The 19,612-nt window shown below is 34.3% G+C and overlaps 4 protein-coding genes and 1 non-coding gene across 5 annotated transcripts; 3 read left to right on the forward strand and 2 right to left on the reverse strand.

Annotated features, from left to right (window-relative positions):
• Window positions 1-730: 730 nt before the first annotated feature.
• EV154DRAFT_418776 (uncharacterized protein) lies at window positions 731-2,700 on the reverse strand (the record flags this gene model as incomplete). The annotated part of the gene is made up of 4 exons (XM_051595853.1): window positions 731-1,321; window positions 1,382-1,867; window positions 1,949-2,266; window positions 2,329-2,700. 4 exons carry the CDS (start codon window positions 2,698-2,700, stop codon window positions 731-733), a joined length of 1,767 nt encoding a protein of 588 aa, XP_051458864.1.
• Window positions 2,701-5,578: 2,878 nt separating this feature from the next.
• Window positions 5,579-7,895, forward strand: EV154DRAFT_396975 (uncharacterized protein; the record flags this gene model as incomplete). Its single annotated transcript, XM_051595203.1, has 5 exons — window positions 5,579-5,872; window positions 5,936-6,189; window positions 6,257-6,395; window positions 7,038-7,536; window positions 7,612-7,895. Coding segments are annotated over 5 exons (1,470 nt in total), but the record flags the coding sequence as incomplete, so codon positions are not given.
• A 2,813-nt stretch (window positions 7,896-10,708) lies between these two features.
• On the forward strand, window positions 10,709-12,649 carry EV154DRAFT_194414 (kinase-like domain-containing protein). Its single transcript, XM_051594301.1, has 10 exons — window positions 10,709-10,810; window positions 10,862-10,961; window positions 11,020-11,028; window positions 11,088-11,152; window positions 11,218-11,262; window positions 11,320-11,553; window positions 11,613-11,755; window positions 11,808-12,054; window positions 12,124-12,387; window positions 12,457-12,649. Exons 1-10 carry the CDS (start codon window positions 10,775-10,777, stop codon window positions 12,586-12,588), a joined length of 1,275 nt encoding a protein of 424 aa, XP_051458866.1. The 5' UTR covers window positions 10,709-10,774; the 3' UTR covers window positions 12,589-12,649.
• Window positions 12,650-16,915: 4,266 nt separating this feature from the next.
• EV154DRAFT_480400 (uncharacterized protein) lies at window positions 16,916-18,839 on the forward strand (the record flags this gene model as incomplete). The annotated part of the gene is made up of 4 exons (XM_051598329.1): window positions 16,916-17,005; window positions 17,828-17,883; window positions 18,262-18,732; window positions 18,764-18,839. 4 exons carry the CDS (start codon window positions 16,916-16,918, stop codon window positions 18,837-18,839), a joined length of 693 nt encoding a protein of 230 aa, XP_051458867.1.
• EV154DRAFT_t51 lies at window positions 18,261-18,332 on the reverse strand. The gene has a single exon. It is a non-coding gene; the product is annotated as a tRNA-Pro (tRNA).
• Window positions 18,840-19,612: the final 773 nt, after the last annotated feature.

The following is a 19,612-nucleotide window of genomic DNA, read 5'->3' on the forward strand; positions in this document are numbered from 1 at the left end:
TTCTTGTCAAAATTAAAATAATGAATTATTTGAACAAAAATATTGTATGATAATAGGAAAAAGGTAGAAAAGAAATGTTTTAATGATAATAGATAATAGGAGGCTGTAGTATAAATAATAGTAGAATGAAGCAATCAATAATGTTGTGAAGGGGGAGGGTTATAATGAATAATGAAATAAAATGATTGTATTTTCTGTAAGGGAGAGTACTTTGGGGGGTTAAAAGATTGGTAATGAACAGTAATATATTGACATAAAAAAAGGTATGTATTTTTCTTAGGAGGAATGAGATGTAATAATACGGTGAAGTTCCTAAGTATCGAAAGGTTAACTCCAAAAGTAACAAGCCGAAATGAGAATTTCTCTTACCTTTTCCAGATCTTCTAAACTGGAAAGACTTTTTTCACTGTCCTTTTCAACTGTAAGTCTATTCGTGGATGAAAGCAGGGATGGTTTGTTTGCTGTATCGTACGTATCCAAGTACTGTGATCCATATTTGATCAGGGTGGCCATTTCTTCTCCTGAGATACTATTGGTATTGTTCTTTGCTTTGTTATCAGAGGGCAAAACTTTCTGAAGCACCAATGTGTTTGGTGCGGTCATCAATGAATATTGAGTCTTTTTGTCTGAAAGGGCAGTACTCCGAAGCAATCCGTGTGGTAGATGGATGTCTACACCACATTCATTCCGAGAAACTGACATGGGTGATGGAAAATTGGAAAGAGACCTTTTAGGTTGTCGAGGGACGTTTTGTTTTTTCGAATGATTCCAAAGCTGCATCAACTCGTTTCAAGATAGCTTCGGTATTACTATCCAGGCGTGTCATAACTGGATGATTACTATGTGAGTAAGGATTGCGAGGGGGGAATTTTTCAGGGAAAACCTTACTTGACGTTTGTCTATTTGCAGAAGATGAAGATGAAGATGATGTAGATGATGATAGAGAAAGAGATCTTTGGGGTGGGTCGTCTAAACTGTTATTAAAATTATGCAGTACAAAATATTTATCACTGGATTTATCTTTGCCCAAGTCTGATAGAACTTCTGATAATAATTGAGTTGCATTTAATAGTTTATCTATTATAGGAAATTTGGTAAATTTTACACTCAACATGATTAAAAGGGCGGCGGTAGACTTTTTTTTTTTTTTACCTTTCCCATTTGCATTCAATATTAATCTGTATTGATGCGGTTGATCCTTATCAGATATGATGTGAAATTTAACAAGAGCAATGGATGTAAGCTCGGAGATCGTAATGCTAGCGGGAATTGCAATCAACTTGTCGATCCTTTCTAATTCTGCGCCTGATTCCTTTTTAGACTTCTTTTTGCTAAATCTCAATGCCGTCATTTTTTTGATGGCGTTCATTTTTTCAGGTACCGTATTGTTATTGGTTGTTTGGGTCATGAGAGACACTTTAATATGAACTTGTCCGCTTCTATCGTTGACACGTTTGATACGCTTATGCATAAAAAATTGAAGTGAGGAATCACCAATGGAAGAAATGGATGAAGATCTTCTCTTTTTCTTTCTAGAAACGTAATCACCATTATTATTTGCCAATTGTCTGAATTGAGTTAATGAAGGCATGGGTGTAGTGAGATGAGCGGTTAAAGATTCATATATAGCAAAGGGTTTATCTTGCGGGTCCAAGGTAATTTCATCACCGTCTCTTGTTTTTACAGTTAAATAATATTCAACACAGCTATGGTGACCATGGTGACGACCGTTCTTAGTTTCAATTTGGGTAATATGAAATTTCTCCATGGCATTTAATAACAATTCAGCCACACTGGTGGATTCATTGACACGTAATGAATGATATGAAGCACCGACGTCTACATTACCAGCAAATACACGTAATACCTTTGAATTAATGTCAGGTACATCTTGAACAGCAGCACGTGATTGTTCTGCAGTATTGTTGATGTTCTCCTTTTGTTGAACTTCACATTCATTATTTTTAGATTCAATAATTTCAATTGATTTAATTTGATTGTCTTGCAAAGGTTTATCATCATCGTCATCATTCTCATCATTGATATTGACGCTAGGGCTGAGCACTTTCTCTTCCTCTTCATCTTCCAACATTTCTTCATCCCAAACCTCATACGCCTCATCTTCGATATCTTCTTCGTTTTCCCCCATCAATAAAACATGGAGTTGTACGTTCAATGAAGTTGATAAGTTTACTTTTCTTGAATGTGATGCTTTTGTAATCTCTGACTTGTTTATATAATGTGTAGCTTGTTCAATTGAGGTAAGCTATTTATATATAACATAATAATCATTCAATAAATATTTACTATAAACACTATTAGACTAACCTCGACGTTACGATGCTTATTTAATCTTGCGAGTCGTTCGAAAGGTGTTTCGATGTTTTCTGCCGGTATATATCCAACCTCTGAGGTCTTTAGGTCTCTAATTAACCACCAATATGAATTGGAGTCGTCTAGTAGAGTGAGCGCGTCACCTTTCTTTACCGAGGCTTGGCCATCGACTGTTGCTTCGAATGTATGAAGTGTGTAAACAAGGTCAAAATTGATATTTTCATCAGGAATACTGGGTGAAGACGTAAAATCCGATCCTTCCTCCTCCTCTTCCTCCTCTTCTTCTTCCTCCTCGTCCTCTTCCTCAATAAGTCTCTGCTTTGATATCTGGCTCTCCTCGTCGCCATCTTCTTCTCTAATTGCCATCTCTGGTGAAGGTGACCACTTTCTTTGCACACGATCGGTGGTATTAATGACTAGATTCCTTGACATGTATAACGGTTGTCCTTTAATCGGTATTGTAAATAAGGTATCGTAAAAAAAGAAAGAAAAATTAAAGGAAAGGGAAAAAAAAAAGATGTAGGTCCAATTGGTCGGCTTTTTAAACGACAATCTTTCGCACACAAAACCAAAAATAAAAAGGGATCAAATTTGATGAGTACCACAAAAGACGTCAGAGGCTTTGAGTTAGGGGTTTATAGTTTACTTTAGTTTTTGTTTGTTTTTCTAGCAAAGATCCCTTTTTTTTTTACTGTGCAATTACGATTTCATCCATGGCTGATAGATTTTTAATGCTTACTATGTAAACACTTGTCAATTGGCTTTTTTTTTTACGCTTTGGTTTTGGGATTCATTGTTTCCTCCGTTATGTTACACAAACATTATCTTGAAGCCAATCCGTTGTTATTCGAGAAAGTGTACTATATTAAGTCATATTGACTCCTTATTTATACAATAACATTTAGGTACAATAATATCGCTGGAACATCAATTCACGGGAAACACGTTCAATTAACAGCTGCTATTGTTGAAATTGTACGTCATTTGTAAGATTTACAAAAGAAATCGCTGCGGCAAAACGCAATGATCATTCGTCTTTTTATGATGACTTATGTAACTATCTCTCTTTCTTATATATTTGGCCATTTTTTCATGTTGTCAGGAACATATGATGTGAAATGCATATGATTTATTCCTCAAGATTGTGATTGGCAGTACATGATTATATTAAAACATTTATTTATTCCTAACTGTTTTCCTGTGCAGTTTTCCGTTACATATGGTGATGCATAAATTACAGAATACGGATGTATCAATAGGAGAAACTTCTTATCGTAAACTTTGCAAAGCACAAGGAAAATATCTTTATATAGTAGATAGAAGATTTGTTATTACAAAACACATGTGAGACGTTGTATAATAAAACTCGATTCAAGTAACCTGATTAAAATTTCTGCCGAAACCTCTTTTGCTGCAAACAAATTCTGCATTAGTTCGACTACTGCAGTTACTTGAAAAACCCTGGCTGAAGATGTGCTGGCAAATAAAATATCCCTTTTTTTTTGTAATTGTCAGATACAAGTCGGATTATGCAAGCGCTTGAAATATTTTAGACGAAACGGTCATTCAGGTGACACTGCAAATCTTTAAATCTGGCGGCTTTAACAGTCGATGGATTCCCTGATGTAACCATTTAGAGAATACGACGGCAAAATCAAACTGATCTGCAACCAACAGTAAGAGTTTCAAAGTTGGTTACTAAGGACACTATCATTGACGATTCTTTACCAATGATTACAGATCAAAACCCCATTTTAAAATCATCGCCTTTGAGAAAGAAAAGAATGTCTGTTGTTTCACTGTTCTCGAGTATGCTGATAATTTTACAAGTTTGTCTACATTTAGAGGCAAGACACAAAAATGATACAGCAATCAACTGGGATAGATAGTTTTACAACGAAAACCATCAAAGCCAAGTAAAAAAAATCAAGGTGAAAAAGATAATTGCACTTGACGATTTTGACCTGCACAATAGTTACAAGTTCGCGTTTTTTATTTTTTTATTTTTTTTGTAACCCTTTAATTCATCGAAGCCGAACTTCTTGTCATCGTTGAAGAAACCTTTGGTCTATTCCAATAACGATTCTCAAAATAACAGTGGTTTGTAAAAGATAAAAATCTTTCTTTCTTTTGAGCGGGGCAAAGTTACAAGGTGACATGCTTGAGATCATTTATTCTTGGATCTCTGCTGCTAAGCACGCACGAGTGCTAAGGCAATATTAGTTATCAGCTTAAGGATATGTAAAAATTTTGGCTTGAGAAAATCTTTCCTGGATGTCAGTGACTAAAATTTAGAAAAAAAGAGCGATCAAAAGAAGGTTCTTTTCAAAGCCCATAAAAAAAAAAAAGTCATTTAAGACCGGAACCAGTAGAATCTCGGTTAAACTCTATTTCTTCTCTTTCTTTCTGTGTGTGTGTTTTTTTTATACATAGGAATAAATTTAGCCCTATTAACTTTTGTGAATCATAATGTCTCCACCATTGGAAACGCATCAAAAGACAGGGTCTATTGGGGTGGATAATGAGCTTTCGTTATTATCCTCACCGAAACCTCAAAATGACCAAGCCATGGATCTCTTTTTAAATCATGTAGCAGAATACAATGCACAGCAACTCTCTTTTGATCAACAGCAACAACAGCAACAACAACAGCAACAAGAAGCCAGTAGTTCAACCATGGGTAATTATGAAACAACTTTTATCATCATTTTATTAAGTAATGTAAATAGGTATGGACCCAGCGCAAGTATTAGCAGCACAACAGAAAGTGAAGGAAGAACCCGTTTCTCTTGAAGTCCCCAAGGATGAACAAAAGAAGGGCAAACAAAAGTCAAAAGACAATGGTCATTCCTTACTTCATGTAAGATTTTTTTTTTGTTTGTAGAAATAGACACTAGCTTCGGTATTAAGCTTTTTTTTTTTTTTTCTGTTTGTAGGTTTTCACCAATCCATTGTTACATGCTATTCCTATCTTGGCTAGAAATTTCTTGAACTTTGAGGATTTCTTGGCCCAAACATCACTTCCTGGGTAAGACTATGTACAATCGACAAAGTTGTCTTGATTACTAATAGTTCTGTACTGTAGTCAAAGTTTATTGGGACCTGGAGAAGTGGAACTTGAACAAGAATCGGAATTCATGTCTCCGCCAATGTAAGAATTTATTTATACGTTTAAAGTTTACAATTGTTAATCTATCCAAAAAAAAAAAAAAAAAAAAGTTCAAAGAGTGACAGCCCATGGCACATCCGAGTATTGGGCTTACCACATACAGGTGCCAAATCCCGAGTAGAAACGCAGATAAAGATATGCTTGCAATTGGTCGATGTTGCAGGGGATATGGCAACTACTTGGTCACATTTAAAGCTTCCCGAACATCTTGTTGCGAAAGATAAATTAAAGCGTAAAAACCAAAAGTATGGTTCAGATGAAAAGGCTTCACTTACAGATGCCCAAGTGTTGACTTTGGAAGCAACTGTCGTCTGTGATGGTCAGCAAGATAATGAAATCATCATGTGCACAAGTTGTGTTCATCGAGAGGTAATGTGCATTCTATATCTGACATGAGACAAGAATTCTCATTCTCTTTTTTTTATTTTGTAGCGTAAGCGCTTAAAAAGAAAAAGGGACAACAAGGTGGCTAGAGCAGCTAATAAGGAAGGCGGGGCAGCTAAACTAGCTGCATTATTCGCTAATGATTTACCCGACCTTAGCAATGAAAACATTATGGCGGAGGAACGTAGAAGAATCTTGCTTTTCAACTGTAATGAATATATCGAATTCAATAATGGTGAAGCGACGCTGCCTACGAGAGTAACATGTTATTGCCGTCATCATAGCGAAAAAACCGGCTTCCGGTAAAAAAAAACTTTTATTTTTTGGTCACATATTCATGCTTACTCAGTCTAAACACCACTTTTATAGGGTTGTATTTACAGTTAGAGATAATATGAATCATGTGATTGCTACAGGACGTTCACCACCCATTATGATAACAGACGATCATAAGAGTTCCAAGATGCAACAAACCGCGGCTAGAAAAAGGTCACGTGCAGATTTTGATGTATCAGCAACTGAAAGTGATGCACCATCCACCTCCAGACGAAAAGCCGTTAATATAGAGATGGAAACCGATTCCGGTGTATCTAGTCCTATTGCATCTACACCAGCAACACCTTCTTCCCAAATCGATGATATACCAGAAAGTCCCCCAAAGACTGAAATTACTACTACATCTAATATTACAAATAGCACGACAGTGGAGAAGCAGCACCCATTGGCATCCGACAATAACGATCATTTTATATCACAGTTACAGCAGCATCAAAGTTCCTTTGTTTCGCAAGGGGAGCTTTTTGACTTTTTAAACTCTACCGATCTCATGCTGACACCACAGACGGAACAGCCGCTACAGCAGCAACAACAGCAGCAGCTACAACAACTACAGCAGCTACAACAACTACAGCAGCAGCAACAACAACAACAACAACAGCAACAGCAACAACAACAGCAACAGCAACAACAACAGCAACAACAACAACAGCAGCAACAGCAACAACAACAGCAACAACAACAACAACAGCAACAACAGCAACAACAACAACAGCAGCAGCAGCAACAGCAACAACAACCATCACAAGCATTACACCAACAACAACAGCATCAACCTTTATCATTAGTACATCCTGATCATCAACAACAACAGATATTGTCACAATTCACCCAAAACCCAATGAGAAGAAATAACATGTCTTGTGCTCAACAGCAACAAACGAACGTATACACTAAATTGCAAGAAAGAAATGCCATGGATAAAACACCCAATTTACCTAGACTACATCGACTCATACCATCGGAAGGACCTATTTATGGTGGATCCGAGGTAACTGTATTAGGCTCAAATTTTTATGAAGGTTTGACTTGTTTATTTGGTGAAAATCCAGCTATTCCCACACATTGCTGGAGTACAAACACATTACTATGTATACTTCCACCTGCTGTCACTGCCGGTCCTGTAGTTGTTTCGTTTAAGGAACATCCACTAATGTTGGAAGGACAGGATGTGGTATTATTTACGTATTTCGATGAGAGTGACAGAGCCTTAATGGAACTTGCACTTCAAGTAGTTGGATTAAAGACGATGGGAAAAGTAGAAGATGCCAGGCAGATCGCGATGCGTATTGTTCAAGGGGATAATTCGGACCGTAAAGATAATGGCGGATACAGCAATACGAATAATGGGTATCGATATAAGCTTTCAACATTAGCAGCCACGGCAGTTTATGACAATGCACGTAAATTATTCCTATCTCATCTTGAGGAACTTATTATGACATCCATGATTGCAATACAAGACATAAACGATCATGATTACTTATCTGTTCATAATCGAAATGGGCATGATTTATTACACTTGGCAACGATTTGTGGATATAGTGGACTAGTTGAGACACTCGTGAAATTGAATTGTGATGTAGATCAGGTGGATAAAAATGGATTTACAGCACTTCATTTTGCAAGCTGGACTGGCAAATATGAGATTGTACAATTATTGATTACACGCAGCAATTTAAAGATTACAAACCGTGCGGGAAAGACAGCAGAGAGATTAGCTATAGAAGCAGGACATAAATCTATTGTGCAGCTTTTTAGAAAGACACATCGACCCATCACCAGTAAAAATGTTCGGATACCACTGACTGATTTCATTCCAACCGATGTTGTAAGTTTAGCAACCTCGCTATTACCAAGAAGGATATCAAATGCACTGTCCATTCTTTACACATTTACCTCTACTACCAAACGTGCTCAAAGAGTCGTTCATTCCGCTGGACAAGTTTATAATTTCATGCTTGATCCTTTTTAAATAAAAAACCCCACATATATACATATAACCCATCCATACACGTGATTTTGATCTTTCTCTCACTCTCGTTCGTTTTGTTTGTCTCCGCCGTCCATATATATCTGGCGCGTTTTTTCCTTTTCTTTCTTTTTTTTTCCATACAAAAAAATATAACATGCTTGTTACTGTGACAACCGATGGTGAAGAAATCTACAATTTAGATATCGATAATCAAATGGCTATTGAGGACTTGAAGGCTCTTTTGGAAGCAGAGGTTCGACAAGGAACGAAAAAGGAATATTGACGTGCGAGTACTTATTTTTTCTCTTTTCTAGTCTGGCGTTTCTCCTCAATCGCAACATCTTTTTTATCACGGTCAGGAATTAAAAGAGTTGAAAAAGACTTTGGAAGAATACCAAGTTGGTTCAAACGAGATTATCCACATGCAACAGCAACGCCAACAACAACCAGGTGCCTCAAGGTAATATCATGATATATATGTATGATTGTCAAGTGAGACTGATAACATGTAATATAGTGCTGGTCATCCTGATCTAGATGTTATGCGTCAACATGTTGTGAATGATCCCCGTCTTCTTCAGCAGTTGGAAAGTGTATGTACGCAGCAAATTTTTTGTTTTTCTTTGTTCTCACTTTTTTTTTTTTTTTTTTTTTTTGATAGACCAACCCAGAATTGGCTCGTGCAGCCCTTCATGATCCTGCAAAATTTACGGCGATGGTTCAACAAATCGAACAGACAAGACGGTCTGCTGAGATGCAAAAAGCCCAAATTGTAAATGTAGACCTGCTTTCTCTGTCAGAAAATAATTATTAACTTTGTTATGTGATAGGCCGCAAATGATGATCCGTTTGACGTGGAGGCGCAAAAGAGAATTGAAGATGCCATTAAACAAGAAAATATTGCTGCAAACTTGGAAGCAGCAATGGAATATAACCCTGAATCGTTTGCAAGAGTAATTATATATCAATGGATTGATATATATATTCATTTACTGATATCTTGATGATAATAGGTTACGCGTTTGTATATAAACGTCGAAATTAATAACAAGAACCTTGTGGCACTTGTTGATTCTGGAGCACAAAGCACCGTTAGTAAGTATCTTTATTTTTATTTATTTTTTATGTGTGTACTAATGAACTCCTTTTTTTTTTTTTTTTATACATATAATAGTCAGTCCCGAAACAGCTGAGTCGTGTGGTCTGATGAGACTTTTAGATACACGTTTTAACGGTGTTGCCAGGGGGGTTGGTACCGCAAAAATCCTTGGTCGAATCCACAGTGCCCAAATGCGACTTTCCAAAAACTTTTTCTTGTCTTGTTCATTCATTGTTGTTGAAGGAAAAGGGTCGGAATTGCTCTTTGGTCTCGATATGCTGAAGAAACATAGAGCGTGCATTGATCTACGTAAAAATGCATTGACTTTTGATAGTGAAGATATCCCGTTTTTAGCAGAGCATGAATTACCTGAGAAGCAAAGGAGGATGGAAGTAAGCACAGGAATTCATTGTGTTTTCATTATTATAAAAAAAAAATGCTAAGAATTTTATTAGATTCATGGTAGTGACGAAGTGGAAATAACAAACGAGACCAAAACTATTGTACCTCAAGTTGCAGAATCATCTGCAAGTCAACAGCAAAATAGCACAACACAACCACAGGGTAAAAGGAATTATGCAACCATTTAATCAAAATATAGACTCATCTTTTTAAGTAGGTTATCCCGAAAAGGACGTCAAGTTACTTACGGATATGGGTGTTAGTCGTGAGGTAAAATAAGGATAAATCAAAGAAAGTAAGAAAGCATAATACTTAAGTTTTTTCGTTTAGGAGGCATTACATGCCTTAGAAATGGCTGGAGGTAATCCAGATTTAGCAGCCAGTTTACTATTCTAAACTTAGTGCACGTGCGACCCCAAACGCCGAATACTGTTTACTTGTGTCCCATATTTGGTCTTTTTTTGCTCCCACATAAAAAAAGCTTTTTTTGTTTCATTTCTCCCTTTTCTTTTTCTCTCTTTCTGTTTTTTTTTTATTTATTTGGCAAATATAAAATGGTAAACACTTATTTCTAAATTTATAAACAAAAATTTTATGTTGTTTTATGTATAGAATACTGCTAGTCATTCAACAGATCCAGAGGTCTATTATACCAAGCAAGAGCGTATTGGTAACTAGATCTTGTCTTTTGTCTTAAAATACTCTACTTAACAAGCTTTTTATTATAGGTAAGGGTTCATTCGGTGAAGTATTTAAAGGGTAAGGAATTATAAAACTCCCTCTATATATCTATTCTAACGCGTCTACTGCAATACAAAGACTCGATCGAAGAACAAATAAACCAGTTGCCATCAAAATTATTGACCTGGAAAGTGCTGAGGATGAAATTGATGATATTCAACAAGAAATTGCTATTCTTTCCCAATTAGACTCACCCTTTGTTACCAAGTAAGCACTTAAAAAAAAAGTCAATAATGGAATTCCCCTTTAAAGGTAACCTTTTTTTTTCATTTTTGTCTCCTTAAATTACAGGTACCATGGATCATATCTTAAGGGAACAGGTTTATGGATCATCATGGAATACTGTTCAGGAGGATCATGTAGTGATTTAGTATGTATTCTTCTTTTACAATTATTGTTTGTTTTACTAACATAATGACAGATGAAAATGGGGACTATCCGAGAAGAGTATATAGCAATTATCATTAAAGAATTATTAAAGGGCTTGGATTATCTTCATAATGAAGGAAAACTGCACAGAGGTAAATCCCATTATTTTTACTTATAAATATTTATACTTAACCCTAATTCATTACGTAGACATTAAAGGTAAAGCACACCTTCCACTCTATCATAATACAGCGAATATCTTATACGTATTTAAATAGCTGCCAATATTTTATTAAGCGCCTCCGGTGAAGTCAAATTGGCGGATTTTGGTGTGTCGGGACAAGTAAAAAAAAATACATATATGGTAATCTAAAAACAACATTTTAATTTTTTCTTTTCAATTCTCAGATCACTGCCACATTGACCAAAAAAAATACATTTGTCGGCACACCAGTAAGTTTTTAATGTATATGGGGAAATAAACTCTTAAGCATAACACTTTCTTCATAGTTTTGGATGGCTCCCGAAGTTATTAAACAATCTGGATACGATTATAAGGCTGATATTTGGTCTCTTGGTATCACCGCTATAGAACTCGCCAATGGGGAACCACCCTATGCTAAAATGCACCCAATGAAAGTATTATTCCATATACCCAAAAATGAGCCTCCAACTCTTGGTCCTCCTCACAGTAAAGCATTCCGTGATTTTGTTAGCATGTGCTTACAAACGAGTCCTGCCAACGTAAGTATTGTTAACGCCTCGATTCTTTCTCGTTTTTGCATCCTAAATATATCCAACAGAGACCTACAGCCAAAGATCTGTTAAAGCACAAATTTGTCAAGAGTAGTAAGAAGGTCGCCTATTTGACCGAATTGATTGAAGGACATGAACGTTGGGTGAATATAAATGGACGTGACAACGATTCTTCCGACGAGGAGAACAAGTACGTATAAGAAAAAAGTCTGGGTATATATAATAACTGACAAAAAAAAAAGTGTCGAATCAGACGATGAAGATACATGGGACTTTGGTACTATTAAACAGGCAGCTTCGCCACAGCCAAAACCTGTCGTTCAAATGCAAAGTTCTGCCAGTCAATATTCAGTTAACAGCTTCACAACAGAAAAATTTCAACAAACTCCATCACCTACCTCTCAACAATTACCAAGATCAGTTAGCAGAAACCAAGTTAATCCACAATCGCACCCATCTCCTCCTAATTCTAGAGTTAACGAAGTGACTGTGAGTGTCTTAATAATTTTACATGTGTGTATATTTATCATTTATCTGTGTGTTGACACCTTATTATAGACAAAGATGCAAAGTACAGGATTTCGGCATAGTACCAGTGAGTACGAAGACGTCGGTCAAAGTACTGTCCGAGCTACTGAAATTGGTGCATACCCTCGGTCCAATAAGCGAAGCAGTATGATTCAACAACCCGTGGTAGCAAACCCACTTCCTCCTTTACCAAACAAATCACCATCATCCAGAAGTATCAGTACAGTAGCATCTAAAAATTTTAGCAACAACGATACGGCATTTTTAGAGATGATTTTACCCATGATTGATAAAGTAAGTAAAACAGGCATGATCTATTTCTTCTTTCTTTTTAATATTTTCTTTTTTTTTTTTTTCTCAAAGCTTCAAAAAAATTGTAAAAATCATAAGAGTTTGGCTGCAGTGGAGTCTCTACAAAAATCACTTGTTTCGGTTGAGCGTGAACTTCCGGGTACCATAAAGTGTCTCTTTGAAGACGTTGCTGACATGTTGTAAATTTGAATATAAATAAAAGCCGAAAATGCAAGATTAGTTATTTTGTTGTGCGTTTTTCTCGTGTCTAAATGTAATGATTTACTTGTTACTTAGATGGATATGATATACAGTCAGTACTGCATTATGGCACCTATAATTGAAAAATGTTTTCAGACAGCAACAGACAGGTTAATAAAAAAAAGTCCAGACTAAAATTTTTAAGGATCTATTCCAATGGACCTGATACGACATTAATTCTGAGCGTGAAGGTATTGACGGGAGATCGCTCTATCTTATTATGTCGTTTTTTTTTTTATGTATATCGTTGACCTGAACTACTCAAATAAAAATTATGGAGACTTGAAAACTCTGTTTTTAATCAAATTCGCAGTGTATTGAGCATTATATAGATGTGTATATAATCTTAGCCCGTTATCTCCCAAAAAAAGTACTTGCTTTTCTAGCTCAAATACTTGCCATTTATTCTTAGAGATTTAAAATTTGAACGTGGTCTGTAAACTTCCAGACTGTAATGGTTGCCTTTTTTTAAAGAATACATCTGGTCTAATCTTTATTCTTCAGAAATGTATACATCAGAATCTATGCCTTGTCCAACATAAGTTTTAATTGACTGGCTTTAACTTTTTGTGAGGACAACTTTTTGTAAACTTCTCTTGCTTTTATTTCATTCAAATAGACTTTTGATAAACCCTGTTCTGTATTCTGCTGAGAGAAGAGTTTTTTATCTATAGTGCAACATTAGAAAAAGAGTATCAGTTTTAATAGCACATACTATTTATTTTGGTTTTAAATTCTCCGGTTAGGAGGTAAACCAAGAGATCCGATAAAAGTAATTAAGGAAAAGGAATGAGCAAGAAGAAGGAGGGGAAAAAATTTGATAAGTCGAACGAAGACAAATTCTCCACATGGGGTAAAAAGGGCAGTACGAGTAAAAGAAACCTGGGTTGCAGGAATCCTGTTTTACGTTGTTACTGGCTTGTTTAAGTGAAAAGTGGTAACGTGAAATAAAGATAAAGAGTAAGATAATAGTTCTTAAAAAAGTGAGCACCAGACTATAAGTTGTCAACTAAGATAAATAAAATATTAAGATATAAAAGGGAAATGCTACGACGAATCAGATATAAGTGTCTTCGAAGGAGTATAGTAAAATACAACTGGTAAGACTATTCAGTGCTGATTTATAAGAAGGGATTTTGTACAATTATTTAGTTGTTATATATTTATAACGAAACCAGGCTTATATGAATAAGACTAAATCAGATTATAGTAAAGAACAAACTAAAGATTTTATTAAATAATTTTATGGTCCTTTTATTAGGAAAGGACAGAAAAGCTGTCAGATATAGGGATCTGAAGTCAAAGGGACCAACAGAAGGAGAAAAAGGTGGTGTAACAACGTTAAGGAATTACTGCAGTGACGAATTCAGGTGAGATGTGGTATTTGACAAAATACCGCAGGAAATTATTGAAATAAAATTATATCTTTATTTTAAATTAAATAGAATAAAGGAAGTCTGCTGCGATAAAACAATTGATCATCTTTATATTGAGCAACTTCCCCTGATAGTTGTATTGAGTCAACCTTTCTGGTCTTTTAATAAATCTATATTCAGTTTCCAGCCTTCAAATTAAATGAAATATACTCATTAGAATTGATTTCAATTCGTGTCTCCCTGGATCAATAGATCTAAAAAAATTCTTATCGTTGTGTTTTAAATTACAGAAAATGTCGTATTTGGGTACGATTCACTTGAGACTAAATAAGCAAATCATTTCAATAAATAAATTATGAAGTTAAAACATCCTTGATGTTGCACATCAGCAGAGTTATTGTAGTCTATTTTTATTTCATTATTTCTGAAGTGTATTATTTTTTGTCAAATACCACAGAAAACCAGTAAAAAGCGTGTAACAGTTGCTGTCAAAAGATTTATAATGTTATCTATTTATGCTGAAGTAAATCATATTTATTTACGACATGATCATCAGCGTTATACTGCTTTAATCACCCTAGGAATATTTATTGTAAATAGCAAGAAACAAAAATAATATCTCTGTCATATTATCCTTGTGAGACCATATAGAGACCATCTACATGACTCAGGACTTGATAGTCTCTATATGACAGACAACATAAGTGATGACATCTTTACCCAAATACTTTTGGTATGTGGTCTGCAGACTCATTTATAGCGCTAGAGATTATCTGGTATGGGATTTAAAATAAAGAATAGAATGAAAGATAATATATGAGCGTGCAGTGAGTACTATATTGGAAGATTATAGATTCTATCTATAATAATAAAAATATATTATAGCTTTAAATGATATTAGTGACGGAATCATTTTAATGAAGAATTCTAAAGAGTAGTAACATACAACTAAATCTATTATTGGATGATTTATGAAAGATGTCATACTCAAGTATAATACATATATTATTAATTAATATGTTCAGCAACAAAAAATATGAAGTAATATAGAACTCAAAGTCGACTTAAAGCATAGTAAGGGTTAACTAAAGGAATTCTATTAATTTTTGGAGTTTTTTTTTATTACAAAAAAGGGATCAAAAGACAATCAAAGAATTGAAAGGGAGGAGAGTTTAGGGGAAAACAAAAGAGGGAAAAAGGATAGCGTAAGTTTGGTTATATCACTATTGATCAAATAAAAAAAAAAAAAAAAAAAATACCCGGGTTTAAGAGCTTTAGATGAAACATACCAAATTCTGACTTGTTGTAACAATGTTAAGTGAAGCATTTTACTCAACTTCCTGGAGAATTACGGGTAAGCTAGAGTACGGCTTGTAAACTGTTCCCACTACTTACAATAAAATCTATATTCGGCTCTTTACATCATCTGATTTAGTCTTGATTGTATACAATTACTACAGTTATATTAATCCCCTTTTTTCAGATTAGCCTTAAATAGTTTTTCCGGTCATATTTCACTGTACTCCTTCGAGGATACTTATATCTGATTCCTCTACAGTTTCTTTTTTAAATATAATACTTTTTAATTGTCAGCTTATGATATGATACGCACTTATTACTAACTTTTAGCCTAATCATTATCTTGATTTCACGTTTCCGCTTTTCACCAAAATTTGCCAGTAGCAAAGGATAAAACAATGGATACGTATAAGATAACTTTTTTTTTTTTGAAATCATTTCTAGCGAGTATACTTCATGAAATGAAATATATAAAAGTGAATATAGATTAGTGTTCGAATTTTCCAATTTTGCACTGGTGCGAACAAAGCTCGTGCCGAGTTTTCTTACTCGAGCATGCGCCAGTATTTTTTGGATTCGAGCGAGCGTCGAGTGGGCATCGAACGTAGCTCGCTCGTATATAAAATTGAAAGTAGTCACTCTAAATTTCAAGGCTGTAGAAAGACGGGTAATGGCATTTCCTCATAATAATGCTTTTAACATCATTATTCTTTTTTCGCTTTAATTGCTAATTTTACTAGTTCAGGTGTAGATCAACAATTGCATTTAAAAAATTTAGACTTCTCAAAAAATGATACAAAATTTGAGATAAAACTGATTAAGCCAAAACATTTTTACTAGTTATATCTAGTAGAAACTATTGATAAGCATTCTTATTTATGTAAAAGCCAACTCGTTTATACTATGCTCTAAGTATTATAATTTGCCCCATAATTTTTTTTTTATTGTATACCGTTGACTACCTCTTAAATTTACTCTTGTTATTTTGTATTTTACAAATATTCCTATTCCGATAATCTTAAATCTTTGTCTTTGAATCTACTTTGACGTGTCGTTTATGTACCATAAACTCGGCCGATCTTGAGCATTTGTTTGAACAATCCAGCTGAGCTTACAGAAACTGGGGCAAGCTCAATCTCCAAAAAAAGCATTTGAGTGAGTTTAAACTAAAACACGATGGAGTTCGCTCAATTGTTTCGGTCTCTATTCCGAACACTAAATTGATACCAAGGGCATTTATCCAGTATCAGAAATATATATTATAGCAGCAGAGTTGTTTAGTTTATATTTTACCTTAAATAGAGAAGTATTTCTATATCCTCACTTTTCCGTACTATCTTATCAAACATTACACTAAGATAAAATAGCTACAGTACATTGGGTTATTTTATGTACGAATATTGATTCTCAAGATATTACATATAAAATATCAGACTAAACTCTTTAGAACTTTAATTTAGATAAAACCTATTCATTGTTACAGTGCGGATTTTTTATATATATCTGTAATATCCGATGCCTAAGAGACAATAATTTCAATCAAATATAAGATAATCCTTTATTAAATGCTTAATTTGCTCTTGTATATATCTTATATGTTCATGTTTGTTAAGTCAGTCATTCGTATTTGTTGTATTGGTGATTCTTATATACTCCGTATTTACATTAGAGTAGTTGTTACTATGGTGAGACAGTCTTGTGATACACCAATATCTCTTAAATTTAAAAATTTAAATTGTACACTCGAACCAACTTGTTTTCTATAATGTTAAATTTTAGCATTAGGGACGCTCAAATAATTTCTAGCTTCAAACTTCCTTCGATTTGTAGATAAATTCAATTGGCTGATTATTTTTGTTAATTTCTTAATTTTGCTTGAGCGAAAAGTACTCCAGGAACTAAACTCATTTCCGGTTTGTTATTTCGTGTCCAATAATACTTCTACTGTCCTTCAATATAGGCACCTCAATAATACACTACATCATGTCTAGTTCCTCCTCTGCATATATCTTATTCTGGCCGGAAACCTGGAGTATAAAAGCCGATTTCAATAAAAAGGCCTCCAAGTTAATAGTTTTTTATTAAAACGTTTATTCGACATCGGACGAAAAAAAAAATTACTGGAAGTTAGAATTTATTTGAGCATCCTTATTGTGTGCTGCAATAACTTACAACCTTTTAGCAATTATACTATTATTTATCGTTCATCTGTTTGATCAAGGACATCCTTACCAATCCTTTCTGTGAATGTTTTATTAAAACCTCTTTTTATCATTTTCACTTAGCTTGCTCGTTACCATATATATTTATCAATTATTTAAATAAAACAAGGCGGTGCTTACGAGGAACTGAATAGTCTATCAGTTACTCTATTATTTTTATTCTCTCCTTTTGTCTTAATCAATAAAACACCAACTAGATTGTATCATAAAGTTGCATTTACCTTATTTAACTTTACAGGATTCTATTAATTAGAAAATGTCGGGCCGGTAACACTGTTTATACAGAGGTGGAATCGATGGACTAAGCCCGCAAGAAGAGTTAAGCCGACTATACCTAAAAGGTTAAAGCGGGTGAAGAAGGATGCTACCTCAGAGTATTCTTGCTCAAATTGCATTCTGTATTTTTTAGTTTCACATGGTATTAATAAAGGGCATGGTTTTTTTTTTTCGCATAAAATAATATTGGCCACACCGTCCAACTGCGTCACGAAACTCAATTGACAAAGAACCCTGACGAAGTTAAACTTAATTTTTTTAGAAAAAGTCAAGCTGTCGTAACTGCGTTTAGATAATTATGAATGTGTCAGATCAATCCTTCAATTAAACGATAACTCTTCTACTACTCTACTTAAGTATCCATAACTAAGCTTAACACTTACATCAGACCCCACAAGCGAAAGACTATACACACCACACCAACGAAATAAAAAATTAAAAAGGGCTTCTCCGGGAATCGAACCCGGGACCTCTCGCACCCTAAGCGAGAATTATACCACTAAACCAAGAAACCATATATTTTTGGTACTTTTGTGTTTTTGTTATCTTGCTTTAAACGTTACTTTGGTTAGTCACGTGATATCCACGTGCAAGATATATTATTGGCTGGAAATTCTAAGGTGTTCTGAATTCGAATCCTGGTGGGGATTGTTTCTTTTTTTTCTGAGAGTAAATATTTTATTCTTACATTCTTGTGTTATGATATCTTTGGTAAATACCGTTATTACCGTTCGAGTACCCCGTCTGCTGTATGTTAAGTCTATTTTTGGTCTATCTGGGAACGCGTATGATTTATCCGTTAATTTTATATCTCAGGATGATATCCGGATAATTGATTCTGTAAATAGTTATGGTTTGGTATTCTTGGATGATTTTGGATTAAATTTGACAGCTATAAAAATAGCATTAAAATTGTAAATCAATAAGAAATAATCTTATTCTTAGTCTTATTTTTGGAAGTTCTTCATATTTCCTCGAGATAACTACTTTGGCAGATTTCCTTAGCTTACTAGTGTACTAAAATCGCACTATTTAACATATAAAATCGCATATAAAATCATTCCATCGATCCTTGATCGACAGGTACATAATATTATAACACTCATAAAAAATAATAGCATAAAAAATATCCTGAGTTATACATTTACAACTCAGGGTTACTAGATATTCCAATAGAAGATCCCATTTCGAATAATAGATTGGCTACACTGATAAGGCTCATCAGTCATTAGTAAATACAGCCAATAATACCAAGTGAACACAAACTAGCCCATAATTTTACCCACGCTTTAAATAACTATAAATACCCCCCTTTTTTTCAGAGATGAAAGGAGGATTCACTTTTAATAAGAATAAAAAAGCCTACAAGCAATATTAATCTTATTCTTCCTGTTTTTTTATCTTTTATTTTTCCGTGTCAAACAAACCGTTTTTCCACAACTAGTGCAAATATCTCCTACAACTGTCTGTGTATTTAAATCTTTAAGTCTTTACAGTCTCCTTTTAGTATTTATCTACACATTTGTTTACTCCCTCGTGTAATAAATTGGTAGTGTCATTTAATAAAATAAAAAATAAAATAAAAAATAAAACAAAGTACATAAGTACGTTTAGAATTCCTTTAAAAATTTATTGACCAAGATGTTAAGATGATAATTTGGGGTCTATTTGTGGTATTTGACAAAATATTACATAGAAAAGTAATGAGATAAAAGTATATTTTTATTATCGGTAAAAATAGACTAAAAGAACTCTGCTGCTATGAAATAATTGATCCTTTTTATATTGCACACT

Source organism: Mucor mucedo (assembly GCF_025094135.1).
Source record: "Mucor mucedo strain NRRL 3635 chromosome Unknown EV154scaffold_34, whole genome shotgun sequence".
NCBI classification, from domain to species: Eukaryota; Fungi; Mucoromycota; class Mucoromycetes; order Mucorales; family Mucoraceae; genus Mucor; species Mucor mucedo.

Excerpts from the sequence above, each read along its gene's own strand:
- EV154DRAFT_194414 (XM_051594301.1), top strand. The coding sequence starts at position 10,775 with ATGGAATACTGTTCAGGAGGATCATGTAGTGATTTA. Across the intron at positions 11,263-11,319 it reads ATACATTTGTCGGCACACCA|TTTTGGATGGCTCCCGAAGT; the intron begins GTAAGTTTTTAA and ends CTTTCTTCATAG. Across the intron at positions 11,554-11,612 it reads TACAAACGAGTCCTGCCAAC|AGACCTACAGCCAAAGATCT; the intron begins GTAAGTATTGTT and ends TATATCCAACAG.